The sequence below is a fragment of the Falco cherrug genome, chromosome 7, assembly GCF_023634085.1.
Source record: "Falco cherrug isolate bFalChe1 chromosome 7, bFalChe1.pri, whole genome shotgun sequence".
In the NCBI taxonomy this organism is placed as follows: Eukaryota; Metazoa; Chordata; class Aves; order Falconiformes; family Falconidae; genus Falco; species Falco cherrug.
The window spans coordinates 59759010-59780017 of NC_073703.1; the positions used below are offsets into that span (position 1 = coordinate 59759010).

The 21008-nt window shown below is 35.9% G+C and overlaps 1 protein-coding gene across 1 annotated transcript in view; it reads right to left on the reverse strand.

Annotated features, from left to right (window-relative positions):
• Positions 1-21008, reverse strand: part of STRN3 (striatin 3) — a 66869-nt gene that overhangs the window by 44521 nt on the left and 1340 nt on the right. Inside the window, 1 exon segment of the mRNA XM_055715893.1 lies at positions 924-1027. Within this exon segment, the coding sequence (XP_055571868.1) occupies positions 924-1027 (104 nt within the window).

Here is a 21008-nt window from a genome sequence, read left to right on the forward strand (position 1 = left end):
ACTACTAACTGAAAATTTAACATACATTTAGACATACACTTGGACAACTAACTTAATGTCCAGGTGAAGCCTCACAATACTCTGCTACAAATTTTTAAGATTGCTCTGGCAGAAATGTCCCCCTCAAATCAAAATGAACAACTAAAGCTATCTCTTTTGTTGTCTGATCCTCAAGATGTTTACACTGTTGAATTCAGCTACATTTTAAGAGCAAGATAAAATTAAATATAAGAATTGAGTCCACTACTGAAAATATAGGCAAATGACAAGATTATTTCCCTAGTGGTTTTGCAAAATCAAGTACTAATTTTGGTCAAACAAAATAACCAGACGACAGAAGAACACACAGGTTTGAAGGCCATTAGCCTGCATGGACTGAATGGAATTTTAATTTTTAAAGCATTAATTAATGCTACAGAAAACATACCCACTGAGACTAGAATAAAAACCCAATACTTCAAAATGTAATACTAACTTTTAAAGGATTCTGTTATGTCACAAAATATAGTTTCCATCGTGCAACACACACAAAGTAGTTGTAGGGAATCAAGAGAAAAGTATTTCTATTCCTTTCAAGTTTAATACCACTGAAGAGCAGATAAAGGCATAGTAATAAGGCAGAAACAGTTTTAGAATGTTTGTTCTTCCTTAATATACTATTCTCTAACTCATAAAAGAGAAACTGCAATTTGAACTTTGTGTGTTTAGGACACTAGCCCAAACAATTTGAAAATTATACTTTTTATTATAGCAGACACTAACATTTAGTCAGAAAACATAGTGTAAAAATGACCAACCATAAAGACAGTTTACATAAAGTAACATAGAATCACCTAGCAAAGATAGTTCACAATGTGATCGAATTCCTTCTAGTCTGTAAAGTCTTCCAGGTCAGATAAAAACGGAACAGTTTTTATACCTACCTTTCTTGTTTTAATGCATATTCTAACATTTTTATTCTTCTTACTAAATCTTTCTTCAAATTTTCTTGACCCTTTCTTTCCCCTTGTAAAAACGCTATCCGAGCCTGAAAACACACAAAAAAAAAAAAAAAGGATTTTATTCCATTCTGTTCCCAAATCAAAGCAATGAAGTCTGGCTTGGAAGGAAGGAAAAAAAAAAAAAAAAAAGACACAAAACACCAAAACCAAACTGTTTCACATTAATAATTTCAGTCAGTCATTAACAACAATATTTCTGCCCTAGAGACTAAGTATTATTTTCTGTTCATAAATGCTGGCAACTTTGCCTTGAAATAAAGGTATTAGTATAGTAACTCTAAAAGAAGGCATAAATAGCAGTCATGTTAAACATTTTAATATATGCACACATTTTCATCCTTATGGCATTGTTTGCATAAATTCTACTATATATTTTCTTCCAAACCCAAAGCCTTATTAAAATAGGTACACAGCATACTTTTAAGCATTTTAGGTTTTAATGCCAGTATATTGAACAGATTACATGAATGCAAATACAGGATTTATAAATCCATTATACAGGAAACAACTATTTTATGGATTCACATTTTACTTACTACTGAAGACAGCTGAAGGTCAGAGTATCACGGGAGAATTGATTTTTGTGTGAAGTTCTATATGGAGAAAAAGAATGCTTTTTTTTTTTTTTAAAGCATCAATCATATTACCCACCTAACTTACAAATAAGTAATGAAGCTTCCCACTTGCCTGCTTAGTAGATAACAATGAATACAGTAGAACATACAAGCTATCTTAACTAATGCAAAAGGTCTAGTGGAAAACTACAGTAGTTGAAAAATAAAGGTAGTAAAGTTTGTTGAGAAAGAATTAGTCTCTTCACTACAAAGTGAAAGGACTTATATTTTGTCATTTGCAAGCCAAAATCCTATGGAAGACAAGGGAATTTGCACATGTGAATACAGAATTTAAATAGTTAATGGTATTACTGGACTGGCCATCATTACAAGAAACCACAGACTCATTTGCCCTCATTATGACTTTAAATTGACTGAAGTCATTGGATAGCTAATTCAAGACAAGACTTAATACATATTTTTCTTGAAAGAGGGATTAGAAAAATAGAATATGGGGAGTAAAGCTGAGACCACTTTGTTCTACAGAGCTGAAGATGGACTAAGAAACAGCAGAGCTTTAATCAGCACCTAATCCATCCCCTTGAAGATTCTGTTAAAAGCAATGGTTGTACACTTTCATTACTTTCAGTGGTTAAGAGTCTGAAACAGTCTAACGAGGATAGCATTCTTGCATTGCTCCTTTCTCAAGAGTAAGTGATTAACATATAGAACTTCACACATCAGCCCTGATTTTAGCCCCCCTGGCCTTCTGCTTAATAATAAACCAAATTATAATGCGTTCTTTCACCTTGCATTAGCCAACTAATGATTTGATCAATTAAAATTTAAAATCCTAGTGAGAACAAGACAGTTACATTTCAGTTAAGAGTCTGTCATCAAAGCATTCTCAACTAACCACTGCCACTTGGTGAGAAAGAGTAATTCACCAAACAGTGCATGGCAATAGAGAAGGGGGTGGGGGGGAAAACCAACACCAGACTTAGTAAGGATTGCACAGGTACTTCAAGATAAAGTGTAGAGACCAAGATCCAGAATCAGCTGTTTTAAACAGTGGGCTCCCAATGGAAGGGGATGGAGAGAGTTGAACAAACCCAACAAATACATTCAACTGCAATTATGTTTCTTAGATTCTAAAAAATACCGTACCACTGCCTCTAATTCAAAAGAAAGCTAACAGCCTTCTGTAGAAAACTACAAGTATACATAATTTGCCCTCCTCTAGTACCTAAGGCAGCAAATGACCAGACAATTTCACAAGCCCAGCTTGTTACCCCAATTTTCACTAGCTGAGGATAAGACAACAAAAAAATAGTATCCTTATACATAAATACGGAAGTACACATAAAATAGATATAAAAGTGGCTTGTTTTTTTTTTTTTTTTTAATAATCACTTTACATGCATGCAATACCATACTTCAAACGTTTGGAAATTACTGTGTGCACACAGATCTTTTTTACAAAAAAACCCCCTGCATACTTTGATAATTATCACCTAAGAAAGGTTATGAAAGCTTTTATGCTCATGGACTTGAATGCAGTTCTCAACTCTTTCCAAAACTCTGCAGTTCTCAACTCTTTCCAAAACTCAAGTCACCTGTAAACGATGGTCTCCTTCCCTTCTATTAGTCTTCTTTCATTGGTCAGCACCTTTTCGTAAGTATTTGACAAATCTTAGTTGCCAGCTGCAGCTGCTGGGCCTTATTTAATCTTCAGTTTGCTGATAATGGAGAGGAAAATAATATAGCTGCAATCATACACAGAGGGAGCCATCTGCTCCTAAACGCTCACAGCCAAACTACTTCCTTCTTCTGGAAATACTTCTGCAGCACTTGACGAAATAGAATTAAGTCTCCATATTTACTAGATATTACCTAGATCTCGTATTTTTCAATTATACAGGTTAATGAGCTGAGTGATCCTACAAAGCAATATACTACAGAAATAATGTTACAAAAATAAACACAACCCAAAAATCCACCCTATGAAAAAAGCCCTCAAAAAATCTTTTATATACAATTGTATGCATAATAATCTTCAAAAGGTTGAACAGAAAGATTGCCACATATGAATGTACTTCATAGTCGGGTTTTTGACATTTTTGTCAATATTAGCAGACTTTTAGCATCACTTTCTGTAATTGCTTATATACATATTTGACTGATTTTAGGAATTATTTTTTTAAAACTTCATTTGTAACCATCACATGGTTAAAATGTAATAGAAGTCATCTATGCAGAAGTTAAGAGCTTTATCTTAGAAATACGAAAAAAATCAGTTTAGTCCTTAGGAACACTTAGTCATCAAGTCCCTCAATACAAAACCAATAATAAGATCACTGCAGATTTGCTGTATAAATTACATTAATCAACTTGCTTCCTTCAGTATTGCACTGAGAAATAAGAGGTGTCAAAACTATCACTTGACATGTTGCATGACAATGAGCCCTAAGAATGAACAGAGAATTTCCCAACACTGAATTTTCAGAAGAGCAGTAAATTTCAGGTTCAATAAAAACAAAAAGTAAACAGATCGGTCTCCCTCAAGGTTGCTGTACTCTTACATTCCACAGACAAACACTTAAGAAATGCACTCTATATAATACAACTTTCTCAATCCTTAGATATTCCCTTCCTTAGAAACAAATCTCAGGAGATCTACATTCAATATGATTTCTAACTACACTGATGATTAAAGATTGACTGGCACTAAAACTAGGAAACGAAATGGCACAGAACAATTTGGTACTCACCTTCCCTCCCTCACTCCCAGTTACAACATATTCTTCCCATTGTCTTAAACCAATCTGCAAGTCCCCAGGCTAATACTAACAGGAGCAATCCTCCTCCTATTTCTGTTCCTTTTACTGTGCTGACTTAGCTGCTTCTGCCACCACACATTAAGCCTACTGAGGAAATCATTCTATTTATTTTTTACTCAGTTCTGAATTACATCAGTTTCCTGATCCTACTCTGTATAGCCATGGGAGTACTTTGGCTGGCACAAGGGATGCAAACAGGATACTGAAGTAACAGCTCCTTTCAGTGACAACATGGTCTTAGATCAGCCTAAACTTACCATGATATCATAACCTGCATGTCCAGGGCATAAAAGTTGCAAAAACAAGAGTAGAGAGGCTAAGAAATTAAAATACAGGACAAGTCCTAACTCTTTTGAATTACAAATTCAATCAAAATGTATTTTAAAAAGTGTATTAGCAAGACCATTTCTTAAGGGGGAGAAAACATTATTTTACAGAACATGTATAAAACACTGGATCTGTAAGGAAAAACATAGCCTCCCATGGCTTTAAAGAAAATCCAGCTGAATTTAGCTGTGTACAGATTCTGTTGGATTTTTTTTTTTTCTTCAGATTCTTCAAACAAGCTCAACCAGGAGCCTCTTTTGCAGGGCAGATTCCTTCTCTTCTACCAGTCTGTCCCATTTTGATATTTACGGTAGTTTCACAGATCTCCAAGATCCACTATCTTTCTACAAAATTCAGTGACACTTGACAACTCTGGGCTCCCTCTGCACCTTCGCCCTCAGCTGTAAATAAGAGTACCACCACATGAACTTGCACGGTTTTATTATGAAAGTGAATTCAGGGAGCTCTGAGCAGCAGATAAGTGACAGACACTCTGTATTTGTGCAAGGATGCATGAAATATGCCTGAAACCAGGCAAGATGGAATACAAGGATAAAAAGAATTACTGAGCAGCTACTTGAATAGTACAGAACCCACAAAAAAGAACTGTCTGAGGTTAAACAACTACAGAATGCACATATAGCAGGGGACAAACAAAAAATCCAACACCTAATATTCTAGACTTTGTAAACTTAATATTGCTTTAAGGGCAGTTGCATTTCAGACATACATGCACTACATTTCGTATCTGGAAAGATTTTTATCTTTTAAGTAGAAAGTGTGACCATGGGGAAACCAGGCAATAGTCTTTCACACAACGAACTGCAAGACCTCAAACAAGAAAATGAAGTTTTCCTTGAACGGTAGGAAATAAGTAAATCACTGATTACACTGTTTGAGCAAAGTGTAATGGATGATTTAAAGTAGTTCACTAAAGAACTTCCATGTAACTTTAAATTATTAGAAGTACTGCATTTCACAGAGAAGCTGATAAATCAAAACGTAATAAAAAATGTTTTCTGGGAAGAAAATGAGCAATTCCTTTTCCTTCTTTTTAAAGAAGCTTGAAAGGTCCTCAAACTTAGAAATTAATGCTCTGCACTTCCTACAGCACTACCTATAATAGCAGCATTCATATTAAAACCGCATTTTATTGCCTCAACTGCACAGAAAAGCCCGATTTAAAGACAATCTTCACATGGATCAAACATATTCCTCTTAGTCATTTAACCACTGAGGACAAAGGACATAAGTTACTACAGCATTTTGGGCAGGTAAAATTGCATTTGCAACCTAAAGGGTGTATAACAACTACATACAGGATTTCATAGTCTTATTTAATTAATAAATCCCGATATGCAGTGTTTGAAATATTCAAACATCTCAAACCTGGCAAAACGTATCAAAAGAAAAAAAGGCATGAAACCTGAAGAGTAAAGGAGGTAAGACAGATTAAAGGACTTGCCTTACACTGTTTGTACAGGGAAGTGTTAGTGTTCCATTCAAACAATCAAATTCTAATGGATTTACCAATACAGGAAGGAATGCAATCAGTGAGTATACTTTCTTTCCAGTTGTAAACATTGTTAACTCTCAGACTCTAGAAGTGTTATTTTTAAAAAATTCAACTATATGTAAAGCAATGCCAGCTGCAATGCAATGCCTGTGTTTTCTTTTTCTAAAGTCTATTCAGACTTCTGGAAGGAAGGAAGGAAAGGCCTTCAGTATTTTTGAAAGAACTGCAACACACTGAAGCAGCTTGAATATACATACCCAGTGCACACACAAGTGTATGCTTATCCTACTAGGGTATGCCACAAAGCTCAAAACAATAGTAAAATATTTTTGTAAATATTTTGTTTTAATCACAAAATTATTGTCACACATAAAAACTAACTTCATCTTTATTTTTAAAAGTTTATTGTGCCAAAGATGAAGGAGAACACTGTTTTCAAAAACTAAAAAATACTATGGAGGTGAAAGATTTGACTCGTAACAGTAAGAGTCATAATAAACAATGGACACACCTGTGTAGCTACTGATGGTCTAGTTCCCATTCACAAAAGGAAAGCTGAACAGAAGAGAAGCCTTCACTTTCAGTTTTCGACACAGTTTAAAACCATCTCATTCAGAACACCTAAACATCACACGTGTAAGCGTTAAGCACTTCAAAGAGTTTTAGTGTATCCTTACGGACTTGATTATGTCTATACATTTATTACAATTAATCTTATACTGTCAACTGAGGACTGAAAGAAGATACCTTGACTATTTTAAATAAATTTATATAAAAAAATAAAAATCAATCTTTATTTTGCAAATTAAAGTCTCGGGCACAATTCTCTCCAGTAAGCTGTGCAGTGAGATGTCACTGGTCTTATCAAGATCATACATGTTTCAAAGATATACCACTTTTAAATATCCTGTAAAATGAACAGTAATTGAAAGACTTCAAATGAGAAACATTACCTCTCACATGTTAACAGAAAACCTTTATTTCATACCATAAGCCCAGGTTTAAGGTCCAGAAAAAAAAAAAATTTCAACGGCTAGTTAATACAAGTGTATATTTGAGCAACATTTGCAAATGAAGATCATTTTCTGCACAACCTTATGAACACTCAGTTAAATATCAGGTCAGTAACTACTGCATGCAAAGTAGCAATGGTATTAAGATGTCTCCTGAAGGTTCCCTTTTTTATGGATCTTTTCCATTTGCACCGATAATCATTTCTTACTCCTCAACCAGTACTTTTTCTAAAGACTCATCTGATCACTTTCTGATTGCTTTTCAAAAGCAATACTTAAGCACTAGGAAAGTGACATACTTGAGCAACTGTCCCACAAGAGTGGTAGACAGAAAACTCAGCTAGCTCTAAAGAGAAATTTGGCAGGTTAGTGACACAACTGACAGATACAAGAGAACTTACTCATCTCTAAGTCCCCTTCAGCCCTGCAATGCGTATGGCGAAGACCATGCTTCCAGAACTCCCTCCTTCCCTGAAGCTGTCCTTCCTCTTTACCACTACCACGGTATCACCCCCAGTCATTCAGTTTGCTTCTTTTCACTACAGGGCCAAATACTGTCAAGTTTCATCAGCTTCCTTGAACAATTTACAGAAAATCCAGCCTTCAAATTTGCCCTCTGCGCTAAGGTCAAACTTCTAAGCCACAACTTAAACTCAGTATGAGATTGCCTTCATTCTGTCACTATTCCTTACTAGAAATTTTCCATGGAATCATTTTTTCTTGTGCTAGGATTTTAATAGCCACTCTCCTAACCAACACAGTATTTATGAATACTGGAGTCACAAAACTCAGATTAACTTGTGGATGTGTTTTTAGAGACTAACACAGTCTAAATTTCATGGTCTGGGAACTAAGTAAATCAACTGTCAATAGATGCCTATCCAGCACACAGACACTAGCAGCGGGGGTGTGTGTGTAGTCACTTGAGACTATCAGGCCCCAAAAAAGTTAGAGGCCACTAAAACCTATGGATTCAAACTCTCTTACAACAAACATTCCTGTCAAAGACTATTTTTTTGGAATAACAAATATAAGTGCCTTGGAAGTTTACCATATTGACTGCTCTTGTTCTCAAGTGTTCTTCATGCAACAACAGACTTCCAAAATTTTGTTCCAGTTAAAAACTTACAAAATACTGAGCACAGTTTAATTTATAATAAGTTTTTCTTTTCCATTTTAGTCCCAGAGGCAATCCTTAAGAAAAGTAAGTTGCTGCCTAGGAATTTTTAAAAGAACTGTCATCTTCCTGGGAGAAGATTCTATTCTGTAACACTGAATTAGACATAGAAAAAATTAACTTCAGGAAAAGTGAAGTTAATCTGGTCATTATCATCAAGATACTGCAAGAGAACTACTACAGTGCTCCATGCCACAGTGTTAGAATATTAGCCCCTGTCTCTGTATGCCAGCTCTCCTCCCAACACACCTCAATTTCTGTAGGCATTTTATTTTAGCATCATTAAAGACTCGTCCACTAGCAAATTTTAATTTTCCTTTGCAAATCATCAAGAACATCAGCATCTAAGCAGACCCAAGATCCAGCAAATTTTAGCTGAAAGCTGTTCAAGAGCTGTAATAATTTCTTGAATCAACTGACAGTTAACAGGAATGCTTGCAGGTACTAGATTACCTAACCAGACACAAATGCTCATTTTGACCTCAAAAAACACTCACTCATTTTTACCTCCAAGTTATTCTATCTTCACCAATATCAATATAATTCTACTGAGATATTACAACCTTTCCATTCAAACATCAAATTGAATGCCATAACTCAAGACAATTAAGTAGCCAAGTAAAACATAAGCAGCAAAAGTTATTTCTTACTACTTACAAACACTGTTCTTTGAGGAGTCTGGATAGTGTACCTCAACTGCATTCCTTTAGCAGGTTGAATAATCTATGAAACATGTTTGGACACAAGCTCCCAAGACTCCAAGGCAGTTTTGCTTCTAATAATAACGTAAGAAAGCTCTGCAAATAAATGTAAATTAAACTAAGATCTCTTTACAATCAGAACTGTTTCAAAACATAAGTATCCTTCAAGAAAGTATGTACTTCCTGAACATCAAGTCATGTAAAAATGAAACTAGGAATCCTACATCTGTTCTCTTCATTGACTTGCTATGGGACTTTATTTTCCAATAAATAAGAATATTAGTGTTCACATGACTTTTACAGAAAAAAATTAATGGAGAATGTTAAATAGTTTTACATATCAACACACAGTCACTTTCAATGGGACTACAGAAAACTGTGAGAACTAGTTAGGCAGTTTAGTCTGCCAATACATAGTTTGGTCAACGCCAAAATGTAACACAAAACACATACTACATTCACCTTCAGTGTTTCTTTATGAAACTATCTAGCAGGTCTCTGCCACGATATTCACAATAGCACAAAGGTAGATCGTGTTAGTGTCCAAAACAGACTGCTGCCAAAAGCCTCTCACACGCATTACCAAATGAAGCAAGAGTATACACCACACCCACCCACCCCCCCAGAAAAAAAAAACCCCAAACAAAAAACCCAAAACCAAACCCTGCCAAATTTCTTCGTCATTTAACACATCGGAGCTTGAGAGCATCGTGTCTTTCATGCGCCTAGTACTTTCACTGTCTCAACAGTTTTTATAAAGTCAGGTACCTATTGCAAAATATTGGGAATAAACAGAGGACAAAATAAATGTCCTGTATTTTTCCAGGATCAATGCTACCTTCTTTCTTTGCCACATACAGCAGCCAAAAATTAGGGATTTTTCCACAGATTAAAATACATTTTTATTAGACTACCATTTGGTAAGATATCATTGAAGTTTTGCATTTTTAAAATAAAAGTCAGTCATGGTATTTTCTAAAGGTCTGTGCTGGAAAAAATCCACAACACAATTGCAACACCAGCATCAAAATCTGAACTCTTGCCAAAAATATCAGCTATCAACTGGAAATGTTCCCTCCCCCAATTAACAAGACTTTATACAGTATTTCCTATGTAAACTTTCTATTTTGGAACATTTTGTGTATTATTCCAGTACGAAATGCTTAAGGGAAGCAAAGCTTGTGAGCAGTGTCTTCTCTTTGGGCAAACTTATGAAAGCAGACACAGACAAGCTTGCGGACAAGTCAGAGTCCAATCACCAGCTTTGATAAGCAACAGCAAAATACACCGTAACCACAGATTAGATTGTTTTAACCACTTGAGAAATACTCTTGACCATCGCAGCTACGACACCACAGTACAGCAAGTACTTTGAAGACATTTAGCGTCATCATAAATGTCAGTTTATTCATTAAATAATGTTCTAAAGTAATGCTAAAATAATTCCTAAAAAATCTGCACTCTACTTTGAAGTCTCTGAAGCACTTTTCTGCCCAGACCAAAAACTCTCGATATATATTTACCCATACCAAAATAATCAAAGATTCAACAAAGCACAAACTGCTGAACATGTTTGTATCTTCTCTGTGTGCTACTGAAACACAGATATAAGCTGCTATAGACAGGTCTGCAATTCATACACAATACTATGTAATGGTTCTAATTTACAGCACAAACGGATTGCAAAACACAGACTGAAATGCAGTGCAACCAAAGCAATGGTAAGAGACCTTAAAGAAAGATCAGGATTATTTTGCAATCAGGAGTCTTAGAATTTACACTGCAAGGGTTCCTGTATGTTTTCTTCTGATTTTAATTCTTCAAGAACAGTTTATAGCCTGACAGGCATATTAAACAGCCCACCAACTACTAAACTACTGTACTTTGATACAGACTATTGGTAATCTGATAAGGTCTCTATTTTAGCTAATAAATGAAAAAAGTCATTGCCTTTCCTAGCAGAAACTAGCTATGTTGAGTACATTTCACCTATGACAGTACAGATAGCACTGGCTTCCTTTCCATTTAAGACAGCCATTCAATCCTGTGAATATGCAAGATTAATCTACAGTACTCTCATAATCAAATTCCTGCTTACCACTGCAGTCTTCTTCATAATTAGATTAGAACACACAAAGCCAAAGAAGTGATACTGAAAATAAGCAAACTATGCATTTGTGTGGCTGTATGTACTTATAAACACACATACATTTTACTGGAATTTGATTTGGAGAATATGCTTTTTCTATCCAAAGCAGGCAATATATAACACTTTTTATTTTCAATCATACACTTGAAGAGATTAATGCATGACTCCAAAGTCAAGGTGCTGGAGATTCAGCTTTTATAACACATTTATAAACTATCTATCTTCCAAGAGGAAAACAATAGTCCTCTAGGTTCTCTAACAGGATAACTGGAGTGGGAGAACCTAGGAAAGTATGTTTTCAAACTAACAATGATGCAAGTAAAATTGATTTAAAAGTCAAGAAGATCAATTAAAGTAGTTTGAAATTTAGACAGAATAGATACTTAATTCAGTTACCTTTGGACTGATTCAAATATGACTTGAGATTTAAATAGAATAAAAATACCCTGAAAAACCAAACCAACAAGAGAGAAAAAGAAATCCCCTAGTTCCCCCAGTAGCTTATTCCAAGGGTCCAGTTTTTCATTTAATTATGATGCCTTACAAAAAAGCATACAAAGAACTTATAAACTTAATAGCAGAAAATTAGACTACAGAGTAATAGATGGCTTATTTTGAATCCATTCATATTTCTTCTGTGCCTTCATGTAGAAAGGATTTGTAACTTTTAATTGTACAGAAATTATTTCAGTATTTTACACTTGTTGCCTGATTATTTCTTTGGCTGTTCTACCAAAAAAAAAAAAGCAGCAGCTACCCAACTTAACACATGTATCTGTCACATGATTTATACCCCTTCCTTAGGATAATTTTCCTTTTTTAAGGTGAAGTTTCCGTCTGCTGTGTCGTACCCCTGTAAACAATTTTCTACTTTAAATCAGAAAGCGTCTGAATATGTCTAAAACCCAGGGAGGCACCTAATGAGGCTGCCGCTCAAACTTCTTTTTGATTAGCCAACAGGACTGAATTCAATGGCTCTCTCTTCAAGAGAGGCTGTTATTTCCAGCCCTCAAATTTTTATGTTGAATTTTCAGCATTCTTTTCAAAATTACTACTGAAGAATGGGACATTATATTGCAATGTTGACCTTGCCAGTACTGCACAGATCACAAGACAAAAATCACTTCCCAATTTATAACTCCCACTTAGAAAGCCAGACATCATCAGGGGTTTTACAAATTTCTTTTAGCAGGAAACTCACAGCAGCCCTGGAAGAAAGCAACTCAGCGTATTTATTTCAGCACACAGTCACCCACTGATGCAGTTTCGCTTTCTGCCACTGCCATCTATATTTTCTACATTTCTCCTCAATGCATGAACCTTGCAAGTAGCATCTTTTAAAACCAAGAATAAGTTTCACACCTTGGCCCCATTTCTAACTAAAAATATTCATATACAGTCTTTTAAACTGTTGGGCATTTTTTGGAACACATCTAAGCTAGCAAAAAGTTTTCTTTCCAAGAAAGTCACCACTACAACCAGTAAGACTAATCATACACCATCAGCATCACTATAGTAGTGCATTACTCCATTAAGATGTAGTTATATTGTTGTTATATACAGCTAATAGTCAAGTGCCACAGAGTTTTGGTAGACACAATACTAAATAGAACTAGGCTCTTTATTATTACTAGTGGTTGTAGTACAAGAGCACACATGCCAGAGTGAAGCTGAACACTTTGTAGTGTGGCAGGTCCTTACAATCACTATAGTGGAAAGGGAAGGAAAAATCGCAGCATGGCAAATATCCTCAAGAACATACATTTCCTTTCCAGAACCGGCAACATTATTTATTATTTAGGAATACAGAAAGGGAAAGTATAACCTGCAGCACACTGCTAACACAGTGACCTGAACTGACCTAGACTGTTCTAGTGATGAACACTCATGTCAATGTTCATCAGCTGCAGGTCAGTAACACACATCCCCAAGGAACAGACAGAAGGAAAGTAGAAACTACTAGTGTTACAACGAGAATATAAGACGACATCTATATACACATAAAAAAATACAGTATTACAGCGCTAAATGAGCTTCGCATCATTAAGGTAGTGACAATGTTGACAGTAACAAAATCAAATACAATCAAGTTGACGGAAATAAAAGAAAAAACAAGAGAGTAAGACAGTTAAAATACAAGTGTGTAATTAAGTGTTTTAAGGGAAGCATCACAGAAAATTGATAAGGAATGGGTATTTTGCACCTCCTAAATGTTAATCTAGCCTCCTGGCACAGAACAGTGCCAGCACTCTCTTAACTTATACCACTCTATCAGAATTAACACAACCAGTAGTCCTGCCTTCTACCAATTCAACTGCACAAATCTTGCTAAAGCTATAAAACAGAATATGCCTCATAAAACTTGTAAAGGTGTTTACATGTTCTCCTTGAATACTTCTGAGAGTTGTTTGTCAGAATAGGATCTTTTTCTTTCCCAGTGTCTCAAAGCGTATCCCAGGATTCTGCTTCTGCACCCTGGGGCCCAGAAGTTAAAGCACCTTATCCTCAAACAATTTTAGTTTCATAACTCTTGAATTGCCAAGTGTTTTAAAGAGTTAAACTTTATACTTATTCCCTACTTTGACATACTGTGATACCTAAAATACAAGCAAATGTACTGAAGCTGTCTGCTGGTAAGCTTCGTATCAAGCAGACCATAGTATTCACCTTGAAAAATGTATTTTGAGATGAAAATTATTTTACACAGAAACAAACCACAGTTTCAAGTTAAATCCTAGAATCAAGCATTCTCCAGCTTCTTACAGTGGTCACTAATATAGAGCAATGGGTTGTGAGGGTTTTTTAGATATTTTTTTCTAGAAGGAGTATTATAGAACCAACCTCAAATTTGGTAGCAGTGGTTTGAGTGACCATATTTTGGGTAAAGAGAATCCAAGGTGAGCAAACGGAAGAAAATACACCAAACAATGTATTTAAGGGGGAGGAAAAAAAAAAAAAAAGATAATCAGAACTTCAGGCATCTGAAATTTCTTAAGTTCGTTCCCTGTTTCAGGATAATTTCAATCAGCATCCACAGAAGCACAGTTTTTCAGAAGGCTGTGGCCAAGACGCAGGATTTTTCAATACAAATATATATATAAACATATAGAGTACCTTCAAAAAGGCTAAGAATGCACTCCATCTTCCAGTTACATTGTTTGGAATTTACTGTGAACCCAGAAAAATTTGCTTTTACTCCTAATGGCTAACAGCAAGTTACGTCTATTTAGCCATTTTTATAAAAATCCTAGAGGCAGAAAAAACTACACACTACTTGAATTCATGCTGTCGGCTCAGGACTGATCCTGAAGAACAGACAACTTCATAATTAGCTCTTAATACCTGTTGGAGTTGCACAAATGAAGGCAGAAGATATCATTAAACTTAGTATCCTGCTGAGCCATTGCTCCGAATATTTCAAGAACAGTGTGAGTGACAAAAAATAACAATCAGATATGCAAACAAAGCTCTTGCAGGTCATTCTTTGTCCTGAAGATTCACTAAATCAGTGGAGGATCCAACTTCCCTAGCCAGCTCTTCATCAATTAGGAAAAAAGGAAATCATTATCACTTTCTCCAAAGTTCTTAAATGACAAAAAGATGAAGAACACTCACCACTATCTCAAAACCGATTTCCAGTAGGAAATAAATTATTATACCACCAGATACTGCACCCACCAAAAAAAAAAATCCCTCAAAGCGAGTTTTCTTAAAGAGCCATTAAATGCACATACATGTGATAGCAATGAAACTAAGACATAAAATACATGTCACAGTGGGTTTTTTTTTTAAAAAAAGGTAATTTTCATCAAGAAGTGTTACATAACATACTTTTAGGCTGTGCCTAAAAGAAAACCTCACCAGAGTAGCTGTTATCAAGTAACAGTTCTGTGCATTGCATTTAAGTAAGAGTGACTTTATTCCAAATAATTATTTATGAAAAGGCAGTTATTACACAGTAAAAACACTTTTGCGCCAAGTGTTGACAGCAGGGAGTTATTTAGGAACAATATTCCAGGACTGATTACTTAACTACTATGCTGATCAACATCTTCCTATACGTAAACCTCATAGCTATTCAGCTATTTCCTATTTGATTTCTACATGGATCTTTATGTGCCTCTGTGTCCTGCATTCTTTCACTGTCTTTTGCCTCTCTGAGGTGTGTACTGCAAGAAAATTATACAGAAATGTTAAAGATCTGAATCAACCGTTTAAAAAAGAAAACTGGCAGAACAAGGCATAAACAGAAAAGCAAACACACTGGGACTTTTTATGATGAACACTCTAATCCTTTAGAGCCACAAACAGTATCTCAATTTTATAGTGAAAGAAGTTAAATATTAACAAAGTACCTACCCTCTTTTTGCAGCAGAAAATCTTATTCCTATTTACCTTTAACTACATTGAGAAATCTCCTTAGTTCATGTAAGGAGAACTGCCTGTCTTTTAGTGTAAGGTCTGATATATAGCACTTGCCTTTTAATTTACAGTCAGGTCTTCTCTGTGGATGAATAATCCACAAAAAAAAACCCGAAAACAAACCAAAACAACAATAGCTCTGCACATTTTCAGTTTGGAACTGCTGCCAAGAAGCCTATGAGGAAGGCAGGATTCACATATACACACACAGGACAACACTTTCAGCCTTCAGTAAACAGGCACCTGAAGTTCTACCAGAGGCTATCTGCCTCTAATGCAGTTGACTAAACAGCTTACAGAAAGCCACAGTAGGGAAACCCTTGATTATGTCTAATTGCCCTCTACCCAAAATACACAGAACTCTCAATTCAGTGCTTTAAATTTCAAAAGGCACTTAACTCTACAAAATATGTAGCTGTTTTCACCATTAGCTTAGAAAAATTATTAATGAACAGAAGTTTCTGGGTTTTACTGTTAGACATTTGCCGTTTTGTACTGGAAAAAAGTTTCATTATAAAACAAAGGTATTAAATATGCAAATACTTTATAATGTAAATAAACATTATTCACTTGTACAGACAGTTACTTCTGCACCCCTGCTACAGCAAGCACCTTAACAGCTTGCACGAACTGAAGTTAGCCATTTCAGGTGCGTGTATTACCCACACACCTCATGGCATTTACAAGTATTGCAAATAAGAAAGTTGATCAACTTTTTACAACCTGCTTCATTTTGGTTTTGGTCAGTGCCGGTTAAGTGTCCTCTGTCATTTTTGTGGGTTTTTTTAAGGTCTGCTTTTGTAGTTAGTGATGCTTAATTTCATAATGAATACTGAAATACATCTCTAAGACCCAATGAAATAGCCATTTATCAATTATACATATTTTCTAACTTCAATGATCTAGAATACAATCAATAAACAATGCACATGGTTAAAATACACTGTGCATTTCACAGTTGCAGCATCTGCATTTTCTGACTGTAACCTTTGCATGTTCTATCACAGTTAATGCCCCTGACATCAATCAGGGTTGTTATTTAAGCAAAACAGTACCAAACCAGCACTATGTGTATTTTCAAACAATCAAACCAAAGCATTTCAAAGCTGCCTCATTGGTCATAAGACTAAGACTGGCTACGTCTGGTCAGACCAATAGACTACCAACGCCAGTATGCCACTTGAACTATGGGCAAACAGGTAGCTCCACAGGAGCAGCACAAAACCAGAATAAACCTCAGAAAATATTCCAGATCTCCAAAAACTTGTAAAGCAAAAGTATCCTGAGCCAGAAATAGTGTTTTAATTTAGACACCCCCAGGGACTTTTCTTCCACAAACTCATCCAAACACTTTTTGACCCAAGAGCATTTTAGTATCTACAATAGACCCCTGCAAAAAATTTCACTAATTCCTGAAAAGTCAGGGTGGTGGGTTTTTTTATATATTTTACTTCATGCTTCCTAGCTGCTGACTGAGACGCACCGATTCTTTCCTTAACTAATGACCATTAACCATAACTAACCTCTTCCACTTCAAATCATCAAAATTATTTGCTTACCAAAAGCAAGGCAAAATCTATACTATCAGTATTAATTGTTCCTCCAATTTTAAGGGAACATTCCCAGCATTATCCCCCCTTCAAATCTGCAACACATTAAAACAAATCAAATACTTCAGCAATTGATTCTTGCTACACTTTGTAAACACAGAAGCTCTGAGAAAGGTGGAACACTGCACACTATCTACACTCTGAACATCTTCTCATCTACTTCATGACATTAAGCCATTTACGTACTTACAATTACATGTAAAGTACCTAATTTAGATAATCACCTCGAATCTGAACTATTCCCATGAAGATGCACCTTTTGTTGTTTGGTTTTGTTTGTTGATTTTTTAAAGAACCACCTATTGGGATATAACTGCAATATTGATGAGGTTCCCAAAGTTCATAAAATTCCTTTAATAGCTGTTCTCCACACCCCAGGAGAAAGGGTGGAGGAAAGAGAAGCATACAAGTACCATTGGAAATCAGTAGGTTGTTTCGTTGTTTTTTTTTTAAACACTTACGTAAAAAATACAAAATGCTCCCACAATGTCAGTGAATAGTTGAGAAAAGAGCATTTGTAAAATTAAACTAGGAACTTCAGTTGTACGTCACTAAAGCTGTCTTTATATGATAGAAAATTTATTAACTGCCATATTAATCTTTATGCACATCTGAGTTAAAAGGATGCATACTGTTTATACTGGAATTGTATATACTTTTTTCTGAGTACTTACATTTCTTAATTATTCTTCCTATTCGTCAAAACATCTGGAAATAGCGTCTTCCGTTAATTATCTCTCAACACATTCTTGTGTGACTTTCAAGCATAAGACAGAGTAGTCAATCTCATTTTCACCTAGTTCAGGAAACGCGAGAAAACTGCACAACTGAGACCTTTGTACTAGCCAAGCATTATCAGCCTGCAAGCCCCATAAGAAAGTGGAATTCTTGATTTCCCCTCAAAAGTTGCAAGTCTTCCTATGACACTCTTTTCAACTTTATCTTCCTTCTCTAAGAGTTTCTGTAGTGCACCTCCACAGTGTTTTCCTATACATTTTTCTTTTAGGAGACTGCAGAGCCACTTACCTCCTAAAGGAAACAATTATTTCTAACAAATATGTAATATCCAACAATATGGGCTTGCTATAACTCCTCTAAAGCACACAAACATCTTCAAAAACACCGACTGAACTTATCTCAGTGTAACAGCTACCAACATCAAGGTCATTACACCGACAGATCAAAGTTACAGTTACAATCACAGAACACTGTTACAGTGAAAATGATTCTTTTAGTTAACAGACTAGGGAACAGACCCAGTCTATTACTTCAAGCAATCGACACAGTATGCAAGGCCATATCATTTCCTTTCAACACAGCAGTGAGTAAATGCTAAGAAAGCTACTGTGCTAGACAGCATTACAAGTGAAAGGGGAAAAAGTGTACTATGGTTCAAGTACTGCACTCCTGATACTTTACATTTCTGTACTTGACACAGATTTGTGCACACAGGTTTGGCAAATAGTTATGCTGCATCACTTATGCACACAAACAGAACAGCCATGCACCTGAACAGCTGGAAAAGGTAACGTAACATTATTAACATTTAAGATTTACAGTCCAATAGGAATGAGAACTTAAGTCCTCTAGTACAGGACTTCTAAGAGCCACAGGGTTGAGACGCTTTGTCAGTCATTATGGTTGTGGTACAAACCCCAAGAAAATGAACATGCACTGTAATTATAAAAATGTGTCCCATAAACAGGTAGAACAATAGAACAAGAAGTTGATGACAAGATCCGAGGAAGAATAAACTGTTAATGTAGATCATCCCTCCCTGCACCAACACCCCCATAAGCAAAGAACACTCTTACCAGGGGTGGGCAATTCTTCCAGTCACTTGAACTATACAGGAAAAAAAAAAAGGGGGGGGGGGGGGGGGGGGGGGAGGGAGGGATATCACTCACGAGTCCCATTAATTTCATACTACAGACGAGGAAGTATCTTATTCTTCCGAAGAATAAGTGTCAAATTCAGAAGGTAAATAAAATCATATATATTGCTAAGGCATTTGGTTTTCCACATACTTGTTATAAAGCATCGTTTGCAAAGTTATCAAGTTAACTTAGAAAGAACATGTAATTGCCAGCACCAAGAAACAATGTTTAGAGAGTTTACTGTCATGTTGAAAGAAGGAATAAATTACCTGCATGAGAAGACTTGCATCTAAATCATACAACTCTCATACTTCCATATTAATCAGCTGTTGTCATGCTGTGGAATTTTTTTTTCTTCTTTCAACCCAGGAGGCCTCAATCATCAAAAAGCTCACACTTGTACATAGTATCACAGATGATTAACACTCTCAGCAGGTTCAAGGGACAAAACTGTTGTCTGTGGTCCAAACTACTAAGGCTTTTTTAGTCTCAAAATGTACAGGGAATTTACAACTCAAGTTGTAGAACAACAGAAAAATGCAGCCCTGGTAAACATATCTCTTCCAAAAATATTTTCAGCCCACTCCTGTATCAGTCTTCACTACTATACAGGTTGACATTTAAAATCCAAAGGTAATGCCCTCCCTCCATTCTATCCTGGGCTTCCAAAGTCATAAAAATCCCCACCCTCGTGCATACGTACTGTGTAGTGACTATCCCTTCTCCGTCTCATGACCTGATGCACACATGAGGTAAAGTGAATCAACACATATATAGCCAGGGTCAGATCTGTATCGTACCTTCAGAAATAAGCAACTGAAACAGTATGGCCATGGATGGCAAATAGCAATGACAAACAAAAGCAGCAGACTTGGCAGGAACACATCACAGTGTCTAGAGGCCACATGAGTTCACAGCAGCGCTTTTTCAGTCAGACAGAGCTTTCAAAGTCTCCAAACTGAGCTTTACGTTAGAGTACAGAATGCAGTACTTTGTTTTAAAGTAAGAAGCCCATACATAAAAGAAATATTTCAAGATGGTTTTTGCTTGCTAGCGAAGGGTGCTAAGCAACTTATTTACAGAGAGCTATATTACTAAGACACTAGAGAAACCCAGCGAAATAGTCCGTTGTTCTCTGCTAAAACCACCCACCAATGTCCAACAAACTGATTTTAAAAGCAGCCGTTCCACAGGGCTTATAGTAAAACCAGCAGTAAGTGAAGGAAGCAGTGAAACCTCTTCACTTGCTTCCCTTGGTGTTTTCTAAAATTCCTTCATAATTACAGTTGTAACAAAAATAGTGCTGATTACGTGCTTATTATAGAGTTGAGAAGTCCTGAAAGAATTGCCCAGGCTCAGGTATAGTTCTTGGTTCTGAAATCTGAAAGTAAATACTTTGCAAATGTTGGCTGCTGATGCAGCATGCTATTAAAAACTAATTACAGTGCAATTTGATGGAATGCCGCTTCAAGACAGTAAATATTCACTCAATATAAAAATCACCAAAAATTCTTTGGAAGCAACAAAGTTTGTTTAACTGTTATTGTCTACCTGTCAGTCCAACGAAGGAATGACGACTTCTACATGGACATCTCACATTCAGTAGATTTTTTAACCTGTACATTAACCTGTAATAGTCTATGCACAGTTTTATTTTTATGTACAATAAGAATTAGTAGAAGTGCCCTTTAATAGAAAGCAACATCATTGGCAAGAGATCTATATTGGAATGCCAACACTCGCTTTCTACCAGGGAGTTGTTCGGTTTTGGTTCCTGAGATCAAGTTCACAGTTTTATAAATACTAAAACGACCATGCCGC